Source organism: Lissotriton vulgaris, chromosome 12 (assembly GCF_964263255.1).
Source record: "Lissotriton vulgaris chromosome 12, aLisVul1.2, whole genome shotgun sequence".
Classification (NCBI taxonomy): Eukaryota; Metazoa; Chordata; class Amphibia; order Caudata; family Salamandridae; genus Lissotriton; species Lissotriton vulgaris.
In genome coordinates this window covers 599,051,186-599,065,973 of record NC_141700.1, presented here as the reverse complement: position 1 = coordinate 599,065,973, position 14,788 = coordinate 599,051,186, and the positions used below count along the sequence as shown (strand labels likewise).

Here is a 14,788-nt window from a genome sequence, read left to right as displayed (position 1 = left end):
GATTGGTGCATGTTTCGGGAGAAGACGGTGTATGAGGCTCTGGGTAGTCTTAGGAAGTGGGGTGGAATCTGGGCACAATGGAATGAATACCGGGGTGACATTTGTACCCCGCCCCTTGACTACACTGACGCCATTCCCTCCTCCCCATAGTTGACGTTCCTTTAATCAGCTTCCATTCTTAACACCCCTTTCATTGTTTCCCTCCCCTAGTAGACCTGCTTCCATTCATATATACTGTTTCCCGCTTTTCCTCCCCTCCCGTGAACTTGCCATTGCTTTACCATGTATTTGTTTTTGTTGTTTGTTTGACTTCGACAAAATTACAAAATTGAACCTTCAGTATCCTTTATATGATGTTTTATGCCACTACACCGTATTGAAGCGTTATACGGCCTTTTCCGCAGTGTAATGTGATGGATACTTTGCTCTCTTGTCATAGCGGCCGGCCCGAAGGGGTTGTAGGCAGACGCTGTGTATTGTGCATTTGATAAATAAAGGTTTTCAAAAAAAAAAAAAACATTAATTTATAAAAGAAACCAACCTGCCTGCTGATTCTCACATCAAGGCGATGCCATTGTCGGTCAGCGACATTTACTCCCGCAGGGAACGTCAGGACTAGAGAACCTGCTCCATGGTTCATTTTCAGCACCGGAGTCCCATTTGAAAGTTCTAACAGAGAAAGAACATGTAATTTAAATAGATAATGGCGGTTTAGAGTTATTTATATACCAGACAAATTCCATTCAAATTGTTACATGCCAGGTCCTCAAGCAATCTGGGTTACTTGCTGCCACATATAATGTTTGGGAGAGCTGGACGCTAGTCAAGCTCCCAACCAAATTGTAGGGTTGTTCACATTTCAAAGTGACTTGTGTATAAATGTGGATTAGCAGATGTAGGGAATTGAGTTACTGGTTGAGGGGGGTGAAACACTACTCAAGCAGCAACCACAATACATATCAGGGTGAAGTCACAAGCAAACTCTAAATTAACCTGTGCTTAACTCTCCGGTAGCTTGGCACAATGCAAAAAGGCTTAACTAAAAGGCAATGTGTAAAGTATTAATGCAGCTATACAAACAGTAATACAGTGAAAATACCACAAGAAAAATCCTACTCCAAATTTGAAAAATAGAGTAACATTTTATAAGTTAGGTGATAGCAAAACAACGAAAATCGTATTAATAGACCTGGAGATATGCAGTTTTAAAGATTTAAGTGAAAACAGTGCTTAAAAGCACAAAGCGCCTATTGTGCCGGATTGGGACAAAGTCACAAGTTCAGGCCTATTACAATGGAGTGTGGGCCAGATACAGGGACCAAGTTAGACCCGCTGTACAAAGCACCTTAAATCTGGCTGGCCTAGCGTTGCAAAGTCTTGCACAGAAGATGTGTCGTACCTCCAGACAAGCGGCTGTTCTGATTAACTGCGGGGCAGCAATGCGAAGGTGCTTTGTCGAGATGCACTGCAGAGGTAGTTTCGAGGGGCTGCAATGCGAGGTTCTGCATCTTGCAGTGGCAGTTCAGAGGAGCTGAGGAGCTGTGGGGCTGTGATGCAATGTCCTGTGTCAAGATGCATAACACAGCGGGGGTTCTGAGGAGCTGCATGGCTGTGATGCGTGAAAATGCATTATGGAGCAGCGGTTCTATTAGCGATGGATTGCGCTGCGTTGGATCTGCAGGGACCACAGCTGGACTGCCAGAGCACCTCCAGGCCCACTTCCAAGGCTCCCGGTGCTGGGGTCAAGGTGCTTGGAGCCTTTTCTGTCCCTAAGGCTCTGATCAGTAGGCCAGTCAGTAAGCCCTTGGAGTCACTCTGGTGGTCCAGGGTTCGAGATGCAGGTCCAGTTCTTCTCACTCAGACAGAATGGCAGCAGAGCAGCACAACAGTTCTTCTGAGTTTTTCATATGTCAGAGGAGTACTGAAGAGTTGGGTCTGAGGGTCCAATATTCATACTTTGTGCCAGCTTTGAAGTAGGAGAAGGTTTTAGGGGTTTCCACCCCAAGAGGTGTTTGGAATTTCCAGCCTTCCTGCCCTGGCCACGGCTGGTCTGGAGTCACAAAAGAATAGTTTCAAACCCTTGCTAGTTGAGCTCAAACAAAGGCTTTGCGATGTGTACGTGTGGTAGGAGAAAGCTCCACCCCCTAACTGGTCAGAGATGGCCCATTGTGTCAATACCTATTCCCCCTTTCTCTCACTGTCTGGGAGCAATATACAAAGACCAACTGCCAGCTACTCCTAGTCATGTGACCCAGGATTACAGGCTGCAGGCACGGATAAGTTACTTACCTGTAATCCTAGTTCTCTTCCAAGGGTATCCTCATCAAAGTCATAAGCACTAAATATTCCCACCCATGTGCGGGGACCCGGGATATAATATAAAAATTATATATGGAAATCACATATATACCTAGATCCACATATATGTATGTACATATATCATTTTTTCTCATACCAATGCAGCTCCCAAAAGGAGGCTAAACAATGTAATCACCCATATAGAGACTGCATTTGCAAACATAAAAATCACATTAGGGCAAGTAGCACTTGAACTCTGTGTTTTAATGAGCAAATCACTCATATATCATGACAACTGCAAATAAATCAGACATTGTTAGCCTACAGGCTGCATTGTAAAACAATACCATAGAAAATGAAAGCATTTTCAACAAAAACTGGCACCGTGCCTTTAAGGCAGCCATGACCCCCAGCTTCCCATCATGCCTCAGGGGTGACAGTTAGGTCAGTTGTTCTTTGCATAACCCTGAAAGTCAGGGCTCAACAATATCCATTAACACTTTGACAGTGTCACATTTACCTGGGACGGAGGGTGAGTTGCTTATGACTTTGATGAGGATACCCCTGGAAGAGAAGTAGGATTACAGGTAAGTAACTTATCCTTCTCTTCCAGGGGATTCTCATCAATAGTCAGAAGCACTGAATAGAATATCAAGCCCATCAACCCCCTGCAGGTAAATGAGAAAAAACATGACCCAACAAAATGCAACAGCCGAAATCAGCTGTTGAACAGATTCCGCAAGGAGGCCTGGCCTACTTGGGTGTCTGCTCTGGTGTCTGATTCCAGACAGTAATGTCTGGTAAATGTATGGACGGTCCTCCAGGTCGCCGCCTTACAAATTTCAGACATGGGCACATTATGAAGAAAAGCTGTAGTAGCCGCTTTTCCTCTGGTGGAATGTGCTTTGGGAGAAAAACCAAGGGGTTTCTGCGCCAGTTGATAAGCAAGTTTGATACATGAAACTATCCATCGGGAAATGGAACATTTCGAAGCTGCAAAACCAGACCTGATCGAACCATAGTTGAGAAACAGTTGATCAGATTTTCTTATAGATTTGGACCGGTGGGTAGAGAGATGGTCTGATTCACATGGAAATCCGACACCACTTTAGGAAGAAAAGAGGGATGTGTTCTCAACACCACCCTATTTAGATGGAAAACTGGATAAGGCTCTTTAGAACAGAGAGCTTGTATCTCGCTCACTCTGCGAGCTGACGTGATCGCTACCAAAAAAGCAGCCTTCCAAGAAATATGTTGCAAGGTCGCTTTATTTATGGGTTCGAAAGGAGAACCAATCAATTTCAATAGCACCAGGTTGAGCTCCCAAGGTGGCGATGGAGGTCGTACCAGAGGATAGACCTTCTTCTAGCCCTCCAGAAAATCCTTAACAGCTTGTATATTGGAAGAAAGAAGGATGAGAAGGTGAACGTCTATAAGCTGTTATAGCTGCTAAATGCACCTTAATGGAATTAAACTTCAACCCTGCTTTCGCCAGATAAAGTAGGTAAGGAGGAACGACCTCTTCCTGACCTTTGATAGGACTATAATTGTTCTGCATACACCACATAGGAATGCCTCGTGGAAGGTCTCCTTGCCTCTTTCAAAATGGGCATGCAGTCCTGCAGTAGTCCTAGGTGGCCGTACTGTAGATCCCCAGGAGCCATGCTGCCAAGTTCAGTGAGGGAAGGTTGGGATGATGAATCCTCCCGTTCATCTTGGATAGCAGGTCCGGTCTGCACAGCAGCCTCCTGTGCGGACACTCTGATAGATGCAGAAGGTCTGGGTACCACTATTGTCTCGGCCAGTCCGGGGTGATGAGTATCATCCTTGTGGACGAATGAGAGAGCTTGTTCACCACCTTCGGGATCAGCGAAACTGGTAGAAAGGCGTACACAAATGCCCCTGACCAGTCTATCAAAAGGGCATTCCCTTTCGATCCTGGCTGGTAGGACTGAGAGGCGAAGTCTCGACATTTGGTGTTTTCGTCGTCCGCGAATAGATCGATGGTAGGACGACCCCATGACTGGAAGATGTCTTCGACGACCTCGTCCTTGAGAACCCAGTCCTCTCTGTCTTCGAAATGACGGCTGAGCGCGTCTGCTCTCACGTTCTGCTCTCCTGGCAAGTGGACTGCTGTGATTGACAGATTCTCGGCATATTTCCCGAAATTTGGAAAAAGTCTACTGTAACACCTCTCCTGAAAAAACCCTCACTAAATCCCCTAGAGCCGAAAAACTATCGTCCAATTGCCTCCCTCCCTTACCCTTCCAAAATTATCGAAAAGGCGATGAATCAACAGCTGTCAACTTTATCGACCAGAACGACCTGCTGGACAATACGCAGTTCGGGTTTCGGAAGGGTCATGGGACGGAGACGGCCCTGATCAAAGCAGCTGAGGAGGTCAGGACTATTATGGACAGGGGTGGTACAGCGATTCTGATACTACTGGACTTATCCGCGGCCTTTGACACGGTCGATCACTCTATTTTGATCGACCGTGTCGCCGCCCTTGGCATCCAGGGCAGGGCCAGAGCAACGCTTGCCTCCTTCCTGGCCAATAGGATACAATCCGTGAAGATGGGAAACTTCAGTTCCCCTGACTTCACTCTTCCGTGCGGTGTCCCCCAGGGCTCCTCGCTAAGTCCGACACTCTTCAACATCTATGTGTCGGACTTGGCGAGGGTAATAAAGTCATTCGGCATAGGGCTTACATCGTATGCCGATGACACACAGCTGATCCTGGAAATACATAAAAATGGAGTAGCTGTGGCAGCTAACTTTCAGGCAGGCATGAAGGCAATCAGTACATGGATGAATCGGAACTGCTTAAAGCTGAATTCCGACAAAACGGAGGTACTGGTTTTTGGCGAACTAACTCCGTCTTGGTCTCCGGTCTGGTGGCCTCCTGAACTGGGTACACCTCCACTGCCAGTTGCCAAGGTGAAAAACTTGGGCGTGCTTTTTGACAGTAGGCTGACGTTCCTTGGCCATGCTAACGCCGTGGTATCGGCTTCGTTTTTCACCTTGAGAATGGTGAAGAAACTGCTTCCGTTTCTTCCTCCTACCGCTGGCAAAACGCTGATGTCCTCCTTGGTACTATCCAAGGTGGATTATTGTAATGGCTTACTGCTTAATGCACAGGAGCAAGTTGTGAATAAGTTACAGCTTGTTCAAAATGCTGCTGCGAGGGTCCTTCTGGGGATACCAAAATACGCCTCTATCTCCCCTATAATAAGAGAGCTTCACTGGCTACCCATAAGAAGCAGGATAAAGTTCAAGGCCATGTGTATAACCTACAAGGCCTTGAACAATAACGGTCCTGACTTCTTCAAAAACGCTTTCAAAATTTATAAGCCCAGTCGAACTCTGCGGTCATCTACAGTCCAACAGCTCCAAATCCCCCCAACAAAAAAGGCAACTTGGGGAGATAGACGATTTGTAGTGGCTGCATCCAAACTGTGGAACCAGATTCCATCTCAGATCAAGGAACATACCTCGTTGTTTTCCTTTCGAAAACACCTTAAAACATGGCTTTTTAACCAGTAACATCCTTTAACAACCATGTAATCTGTATGCACTAGCGCCGAGACACCGGAAGGTATTTGTGCGCTCTAGAAATTTTAAAAATAAATAAATAAATAAAATAAATAAATTCTGAGCCAGGAGCCAATGCCATAGATTCTGTGCCTCCAGGGAAAGTGTGCTTGAGCGCGTTCCCCCCTGTTTGTTCAGGTAGTACATGGTGGTGGTATTGTCCGTCTGTATTAACACTGAGGCTGCCTGGATCAAAGGTAGGAAAGCTTTGAGGGCTAGATGAACTGCTCTCAGCTCCAACATGTTGATGTGGTAGGAGCGCTCTTTGGGAGACCACAGTCCTTGAGTTTGAAGAAGTCCCATGTGAGCCCCCAACCTTGCAGCGAGGCATCTGTGATCAGTGTCTGTGTGGGAGTAGGTTGATGGAATGGAATTCAGACTTGCATATTCCGTCTTTTCATCCACCAAGGTATGGACTCTCAAGCCGCGTGAGACAGATATTTTGTTGTCCGAGCGATCTGACTGTTGGTCCCACTTGTCCTCCAGATCCTGCTGAAGAGGACGCATCCGTAGTTTGGCAATGGGGACCAGGAAAATGCAGGACGCCATCGACCCTAGCAAGGAGGCAATCCGACGCACCAGCAGTTTCTTGTTGTTCAGAACTAGATGGCATTTCTGAATGATGGAACACTGTCTCTCCTCCGAAGGAAACACTTTTCCTACCTTGGAGTCTAGCAGAGCTCCTAAGAAATATATTTTCTGTGTCGGTTGTGAAGTTGACTTGTTGAAATTCACATGCAGACCCAGCCGGTGACATAGGTCTATGCACCTCCGGAAATGATTTTTGACACTGCCCGAAGAAGGACACTTCAACAGCCAGTCGTCAAAGTAAGGGTACACAAAGACACCCCTGCGGCATAGAGCGGCTGCCACCACCGCTATGCACTTCGTAAACACTCTGGGAGCGGACTTCAACCCAAAGGGTAGGACTTTGAACTGATAGTGAACGGATCCTACTCGGAACCGCAGGAATTGCCTGTGACGTTGATTGATCGGGACATGGAAGTACGCATCTTGCAGGTCCAACAAACACATCCAATCCCCCTGCCAAGATGTGGATATATTTGATGAAGCGCCAACATGCAAAACTCTTCTTTCTTGATGTATAGATTGAGAGTTCGTAACTCCAGAATGAGTCTGTACGCGTCGGCTGAATCAATGTTTGATGTCGAATAATGTTTTTTTGAAGTCAGCCAAATTGGTTTGTTGTGCACATATGCCCAAATAGTTGGTGGCGTATGTGAGAGCTTATATACATTACATGTATACGGTGGAATTAATGTTGAATAACTCAGTGACATATCGGATGTTTTATGTATTGATAATGTGATTCGTTTCATGGTGTGTAGATTTTGTCTTTTATGTAGTAAATGTAAATGTATGAGTAAACTTTATATGTGATTCACTAAAAATAAGAGGATATCTATTTGTAAGAAAAAGAAGAAATAAGTAAGGAAAGGGTTAATAAATAACCCAAATTTCAAAAAGTATATAGTGTGATTTTTCTAATTAAAAAATAGGACTTTTGGTAAATCTTTTTTCTAATATTTAATACACGGCCCTACCTAAGTCCTGTCCAAAGGGGCCTTACTCCTCTTCTGGGTTCAACTTTATAAAAGTGACATTTTCAAAATTGTGTTGTAGAATATGACTTTACCTTCTTGCAAGTGCCACTGGTCACCTGAAACATGGCAGCACAGCTCTAGAGTCTATCACTGATTTTTTTTACTGAATAATCTTGAAACACAAAAATCTTTATCAATAGTATTCATTTATTAATGTTAACTATTCATATTATGTATCACTGTTGAATATGCACCCGGATCTGTTTTTCTGTGAAGCATGGGCTTAATTTAGTTTAAGCACCACAACTCTTCTGATTTTTTTCTTTCTGTATTTGATATCAGGCATGAACTCTCTACTCTGAGGAATGCGTTACACCTTCAATCACAGATGTGAGTTTGCTGGATTCAATTTCTCTTCGTCTTATAACTTAGCATAAACTAACAAGGATTTTGTGAGATTTCCTCCCTCCTTGTTGTTTATCTTTCACTGTAGCTACGCTGGACCTCTTATCACACTACAGTACTGCACACTTGGTTGTGCTCGACGAGTAGTGACATGGGTGTGGAGAGGTGGGACTTAGAGGGAACCCCGATTTCTCGCTTCTTTTATGAAGGCCCTCCCCCCCCGACATTCCCCCTGGTGATGCCGGTGTTATACCATATCTGAAGTGATGCGCTGAGTGGACATGAATGGGGCAGGCACCATACGGGGAAACACCCTTGTGAGAGATATGCTGGCTCCCACAAGTGTTGTCATTGAAGGGTTTCAAAGAATGGGACATCATTAGTATCTCCACACCGGAAAAACGTCATGACATGAACGACCATTAAATCCCTTACAAGCCTTCAGACGGAGTTTGAACTCCATAGAACCCAATTTTACCACTACCTACAACACAGGCATACCCTTCAGCCTTACACATTAAGCAAGACGGAACTGCCTCAGTTCAGTCCCCTAGAGGCCCAGGTACTCTATTATTCTTTAGCTCATCCCCCAATGTGGCACAAAGAGTCCGCAAGATACATATTATTGGTCATACACAGTCCAGACTCCTTTCAAGTCCTGGGAGCAGCCAGGGCGAGGGACATCGAACAATTAGATGATGATGATGATGATGATTGACGAGAGGCCCTAAGCTCCCACAGAGAAGTGGCAATAGCCGCCCAGTTTTGGCTTGTACAGTTTAAGTACTTACACTGGGTGTACATCAGATGTGCTAAACTCTGGCATACAGGTGTTATCACTTCACTTTTATGCCATCGCGGTACAACCCACGAGGGAGACTTCCTCCACACTTCCTAGAGCTGCTAGATCCTTAACCCTTTCTGGACGGGAGTTTTGGCCTGTCTGGGCAAAGTCTTGGGGTGTTCCTGAGATATGTTAAAAAAGGCTACTTAGGTGGATGGCACAATGAGTGCTGCAGGACCACTAGTAGCATTTCATTTAAAGGCCCTGGGTACATGTAGTACCAATTTACTAAGGTCTTATAAGAATGCCAATAGAGTGTAAGCCAATGTTACTATGTTTTAGGCAGTGAACACTTGCAAGGTTGGTAAGGTTTGGGGAAAAAAAACTTTTCCCAAGCCAAACGCCTGCCTTGAGGTGGTGCACATTTTTGACACAAAGTCATGTCTACTTCTATCATAGATAAGGGTTCTGCATCAAAACCCAGGGGTTAGTTCATAGAAATGCTCATGGAATGCCTACATGATGCAAAGTAGCCCATAACACTATTTTCCATAATTTTAGGAAGCTTTCCAAAGCAAATCTGAATTTGGGTTATAAAGTAATTCCCAACAAAATATTTTGCACTCAGTTTGTGTCAATTTTGTGGTACAAACCCAGCACATAATGTTCGTAAATTTCCCACTGAATGTGGGGCCGGTGTACAAAGCATTTTACTGGCTACAAGTGGCCCATCGGGCCATTTGGGACCAGTAAAATGCATTTTGCCTTGTACAGAAGGCAAAATGTGACTCTTTAACTTGTTACCGAATCGCATTTTGCTTTTGCGATTCGGTATGAGAAATGGTTGTGTTTTGGGTGTTCCTTCCTAATACCGAATTGTATGAATGTTTTGCGACCGGGAATGCAGTTGCGAAACATTTGCAGTTACCACCAACTTTAAATTGGTGGTAACTCATTCTCAAATGGGAAGTGGTCCTCAAGGGACCACTTCCCCTGTGTCAATGTGGGCCCCAGAATTTCTTAAGAGCAGGCAGTGGTCCCTCAGACCACTGCCTACTCTTAAAAAATTAAAAGGTAGCTTTTCATTTTTTTCAAAACATCCAGTTTAACTATAAGGAAAACGGGCTGCATTACAAAAATAAAATATTGCTTTATTTAAAAAGCAATCACAGACATGGCGGTCTGCTGACCTCAGCAGGCCACCAGATCCCTGTGATTGTAGCCATTCACAATGGGTCTCAAATTGCGACCTGCCTCATGAATAATTATGAGGCAGGTTGTTAGACCTGTCAGCCCTAGGGTGGTCTTTCCCTATTTTTTTCGCCTTGGCCTTATTTTTCCCACCAACTTTTTGTTGGTCCTAGGTCTCTGGGCACCTTCCCATTGTTCCCAATGCTAAGGTGCAGGTGCTCTCTTCCCCTAACATGGCTGCCACTGACCCCTGCTACTGCAGTGCGGTCTTTGTAGACGCACACTAGTAGCCAGGAGCAGGCTGGAACCCTTAAACAATGTTTCAATGCCAGCCTGCCCATATCTAGAATGAGGGAAGCTCCTGGAACCTTCTAGAACAGGGGAGGTGACATCAACTGCCACTGCCAACTGTCGCTATATAAGGAAAGGGAGGGAAACTTTCCTGTCAGAGCAGAGTAGTTGGGGCATCACTGGCCTGGGGGAACCTACACAGGAGATTTAGGCGGTACGGGCCAGGTCAGGGACCTATGCCACTGGGAGTGACAGGGCTTAGGTGCTGCCTTCCAAGTAGAGTGAGGAACCCTGAGCTAGCCCACTGATCTGGCCCGGCGGGAGGGGAACTCAGGGACCATCTGAAGTGACCTGCTGTCAAGCCTTCAACTCGCCCCCCCTCAAGAAACCAAGGAACCTGTTTCCACAGAAGGGTGGCAGAACCAACAAGAGCCGATAAGAGACTCCCCTGCGCTAATCAGCACCACTGGAGATCAACCAGGTACAGGGCTGTGCCCACTCCGCGCCCTTTTCCTCAACCTGGCCCCGCCGCGCTATCCTGCTTCACTCCCTGACTGAACTGCCTGGATTGCTGTGCCCCTGAGGTGCTTTACTCCCTCCGTGTGGCCTGATCTGCCCCCTAGCACTCCCCTGCTGAATCCTTGAAGAGCGCTGTGTTCCCAGTGATATCGCAAGAACTGTCGAGCGGAACCCCCCCTCGAGCGCGGGAACGCCCAAGCTCTGTGGTACTCACCGCCACCACCGCGGACCCTCTGTGTGCCCCAGAGCGCTGCCTGCTGCATCGAGGCGCTGTGTTGATTGCCCCCCTGAGAAGCGCTGCAATTCGCGCTGCCTGCTGCCTCTAGCTCTGCCGACGCTGTCGCGGCGGTGTGCCGGGCTGAGGACCCCCCCTCCGCCCACGTAGTGCCATCGTTACGGCAGCCCCCGGTGCCAGGAGAGGGCCGCCGGAGTTCACAGTGGGCCGCACTGGGCTCTGAAGCCTGTTCCCGCGTCACGTGACGGGGGCGCGACTTGGGCTCCGCCTCCGCCGGCGCGGTGCCTGCAGTGAGCCTTGGTCCTCCGCCCCGCAGGCCGCTCTGACATTGGCGGCTGCGGGCGCGTCTGCCCCGAGGCTGTGCCAGAGTGTACCCTGGGCCCGGAGTCAGCGTGAGGCCCAGGACTGATTCCAGTGCGGCGTGGGGGCTCCGCTGGGCTCCGCGAGCCTCTCCGCCCGCACCAAGCCGAGTGAGGTCCTCCGGAGAGCGGGAGCTCTCCCACCGGCAGCAATCACCGCAAGGGGCCCCGGAACAGCCCGAACACAGCAGGTAAAGCCCGGGGGAGGGCGGAGAACTCGTGGTGACGCGGGACCTCCTAAGAGCGAGAGGGAGGCCCCAAAACCGCCCCTCCCCTCGGGTAGACTGTGGCTGGGCCCTGTTGGCCCTAATCGGCCCCTAAAAGACACCGTGGGGCCTCCAGTGACAAAACGTTAACCCCTGCCTGGGGTATAGTTGAATACCAGCCTGGCCCATGTTGGAAATAATGAAATACTTGGTGCTGAGTAAGAGAATGGTGTTAATTTTCCAATGAAAGGGCCGAATCCTAATTGGGGAACTGTTTAGTTTTACCTGAAGGAAGGCTACCCTGGTCCAAGGAAGAGTTTACCCTTGCCTAATGAATGGTGGCCCAATCTTTAATGAGATGTTGCCTGGCCTTCAGTGAAATGTATTACTCCTGCATAGTGAAGTGTTATATGCCAACTGCAGTGTTCCCCTAAGTACTACTCCGGGAAATGTTTAATGCTGAGTAACATAACGTTTATTCTTAAATGAGAGGGTTGCTTACATGAAGAAATGGTTATTGATGCTTGATGCAATGTTATTTGAATGTCTTTATACAGAATTCCTTGCAGGTGCTGATCAGGAGCAAGGTTGTTGCCAAGCCCCCAGTCATCTAATATTTAATATTCATTTATTTAAGTATTTATTGCCGAGTGATGAAACACATGTGCTTTTAAGGGAAACTCATAAGTTATTGCTACTGTGAATTTTTGATTGCCCTGATTCTAATCTTATATAAAAGCTTATTAATTTGAATCAAACGTAACTGGTGTGGTCTAAGTCCTAGCGTGCACTTATTGTCTCTGTGGATGCGTGTACTGTGTAGTCACTTAACACCTGAGCTTTTGGGTGCCTACCTGCTCGTGCCAGGCTACCCCCGGGGAACTGGTGACCCCAGTTCTTACACAGGTCCATTTGCGAATTGCTAACAGTGTGAAACACACTATTGTACAACACAGTTTGTGGTTTCCTAATAGCAAATCACAAAAATGTACTATTAGGAAATCGCTAACACGCAATTTCGTACATTTGGCCCATGGTTCCTAATATCTCATTTATACAAACAAAATGGCGGTAGTGTTTCTCATCAGAGAAAACGTCCGCACCTACTGTTGTTAGTTATTCTCCCCGGGTACGTAATGCGTGAGGTATCAAAAAGATATAGAGGTGCACTGAGAACTTGATAAGACACCCACCACCAGGGGTGTTTGAGCAATGCAACTGAATGCAAATACCACGAATCAAGAGAGAAAACCAAATTGCACAAGCACCCTCTTAACAGTCCATTAATCTATGAACATGAATGTAGTCATTTCCAAGGTTCTTGCACCAACATTATTCAATGGTTCGATGTCAATGTAAAATATGGATCCAAAACCAGATCTTGTACTTAAAGTTCTTTATTATTCAAATAGGTTAAAAGATTCCCAGCTTTACACTGCCGACACGTGTTTCGCCCTCTCCAGGGCTTTTTCAAGGCTGGAAACATAAAAGTTGCAATAAGTATATCTCATAAAATATATATACACTAAATATATACAATATCCCTAGATAAATACACTTGGTCTATTTACATGGTCTCATGCATATAATCCTGTATATATACATTCATATTGACATCCCTAGAAAACCACTAAAAACAGGGACATTAACATGTTGCCTGTGGGCTGATCACAAAGAGATAAGGAAGTGTCAGATACTGCCTGTAAAGACATCACAAACACATCAAGGCAGGCTAAAGAAATTATATACATATAGTTTCAAGCTACGAGGCTGTAGTCTCATAATACTGCATGTGTAGATTTGGTATATTAAAGGCTTCTTAGCTCCAGTATATTGAAATTGTCTAATGTCTGAGTAGTATCCAGATTTTGTTACTTTTTCACTTTTCACTTAACCATGTTCAAGATTAGATAACACAGTATTTTGCAAAAAATGTTGGGATTTGAATACACAAGATGCAACTGTAATGAGACAAAGACCTACCTATCTTGTTCTGGTCTTATGCTGCTCTGGTCTTATGCTGCTCTGGCATCGGACTGGTTTATAATTCAAAAAGATATGGGTATGAAGCGTTTTATGCGAAACCTAATGGGGATGGAGTACAGCATATGTTATACAACTATTGGGATCAAGATGTTTCAAATATAAGCAAGATTGTAGCCTAATTTAAGGAGACTAACCCTACCTATTGGATGTCTTGGTCACAGCGAGCTTTTCAGAAAGTAGATTCCCTCTAAGTAACATTGGTCTTGTTTCGTCCCTCATGGAGCATTGAACGAACAGAGATGATTTAGATTAGTCCTATAATTTAAACAAAAAATGGACACATTAGTTTTAGTCCTAGGTGCAGCAGAGGAAACACACAAGAAAAATGTATAGGTGTGTTAACACATAAATCAAGCCAGTTGTACTGTGCTCCTTATGAATACAAGATATTAATCTAGCTCCAAGAGACAATCATCCTACAGTGGGAACAATAGTTCTGTGTTTGTAATTCCTTGTAGCATATCCAAGGAATTGCGAAAGTTGGAGAAATTCCAAAAGAGAGATTTGGTTTTGGACTAGTCACTCACTTGTTATGGGGGTGCGTCTCGCTGCGTGGAGATAAGTCCTATCTCGTTGAGTGAGAGATTCTTGAAGACCTTGATAAGTCTGGAAAAAACAAATAAAAGAAGGGCTGATGTATCCAGAGTCTATATGCCCTGCATGTCTGCGTTTCAATAAGTGATCTGTTGGGGAGAAGCCCAGTGTACATTTCCAAAATGGGGTCGTAGTTAATATTGAACCTTACGGAACCAGTGGCACGAGGTAAAGCATACCACAAACGTTTAAATGCACTGTGTGCACCACACGACTTGTTCCTGGCTAGCCACGAGGGATTCAGTGGGAAGAAACCCAAAGAAAACACACAGGCAGATCAAACTTAGTGATATAGTTGATCTGCCCCAAAGAGTAAAAGTACAGATGGGCAAATGGGAATATCTGTGTGCTCTTAATTAAACCCCATATACATAAAATGCTATGCGCACACAGCCCTATCCGTGTTCCGGTACATTCCAGGCACCAAGTGGTTGCCCGTAGCATGTTAGACTGACGTGGACAAAATAAAAGGAAAAAAACGGACAAACGACTAACTGTCCGAGTCAAACAAATAGAAGGTGGCGCATGTCTGGCAGAGTGCCACACATATAAGAGCTCTCTCATTTACCTTATTAATGTTGTTTCCGGGCGCCGAGTCTCCACTGCAAGGCACTGAAGTTGACGCGATCCCGCGTTCATTATTTAAAGGGACGCCGGGAGGGAGTTACCGCGGGAAAACAGTAGCAAGCGACCATCCTATC

The 14,788-nt window shown here is 45.8% G+C and overlaps 1 protein-coding gene across 1 annotated transcript in view; it reads right to left on the bottom strand.

The window, feature by feature from the left end:
- The window catches only part of LOC147677808 (neural-cadherin-like), a 684,133-nt gene that overhangs the window by 239,959 nt on the left and 429,386 nt on the right, over nt 1–14,788 (bottom strand). The window contains exon 24 of the mRNA XM_086945589.1: nt 542–669. Coding sequence (XP_086801715.1) covers nt 542–669 — 128 coding nt within the window. The remainder of the gene's footprint in view (nt 1–541; nt 670–14,788) is intronic.